Source organism: Pygoscelis adeliae, unplaced genomic scaffold (genome assembly GCF_000699105.1).
Source record: "Pygoscelis adeliae isolate BGI_AS28 unplaced genomic scaffold, ASM69910v1 Scaffold888, whole genome shotgun sequence".
Taxonomy (NCBI): Eukaryota; Metazoa; Chordata; class Aves; order Sphenisciformes; family Spheniscidae; genus Pygoscelis; species Pygoscelis adeliae.
This window is the reverse complement of record NW_008825329.1, coordinates 1-268: the sequence shown is the minus strand read 5'-3', so window position 1 is coordinate 268 and position 268 is coordinate 1. Positions and strand designations below refer to the sequence as shown.

The 268-nt window shown below is 61.9% G+C and overlaps 1 protein-coding gene across 1 annotated transcript in view; it reads left to right on the top strand.

Annotated features, from left to right (window-relative positions):
• The window catches only part of LOC103922229 (neuroblast differentiation-associated protein AHNAK-like), a gene marked incomplete at both ends in the record, with an annotated part of 21,152 nt that extends 20,931 nt beyond the window's left edge, over positions 1 to 221 (top strand). The window contains 1 exon segment of the mRNA XM_009330328.1: positions 145 to 221. Coding sequence (XP_009328603.1) covers positions 145 to 221 — 77 coding nt within the window.
• Between the last annotated feature and the right edge of the window lie 47 nt (positions 222 to 268).

Here is a 268-nt window from a genome sequence, read left to right as displayed (position 1 = left end):
GGGGGGGACCCACACCCTCCAAAGCCGTGAAGATGCGCTCAGTCCCATGGTCGCGTTCGGCAACCGCATCCACCACCACGAGGACGCACTCAGCACCGTCGGTGTGTTGGGCAACCACGTGCTCAACACCCATGGGTGCGTTAGGAAACCACGTCTACCGCCATGAAGACGCATTCAACGCCGTCGGGGTGTTAGGCAACTGCGGCCGCCGAGCCACGAAGGTGCGCTCAACACCATCGGTGTTGCGTTGGGAAATCACATCCACCAC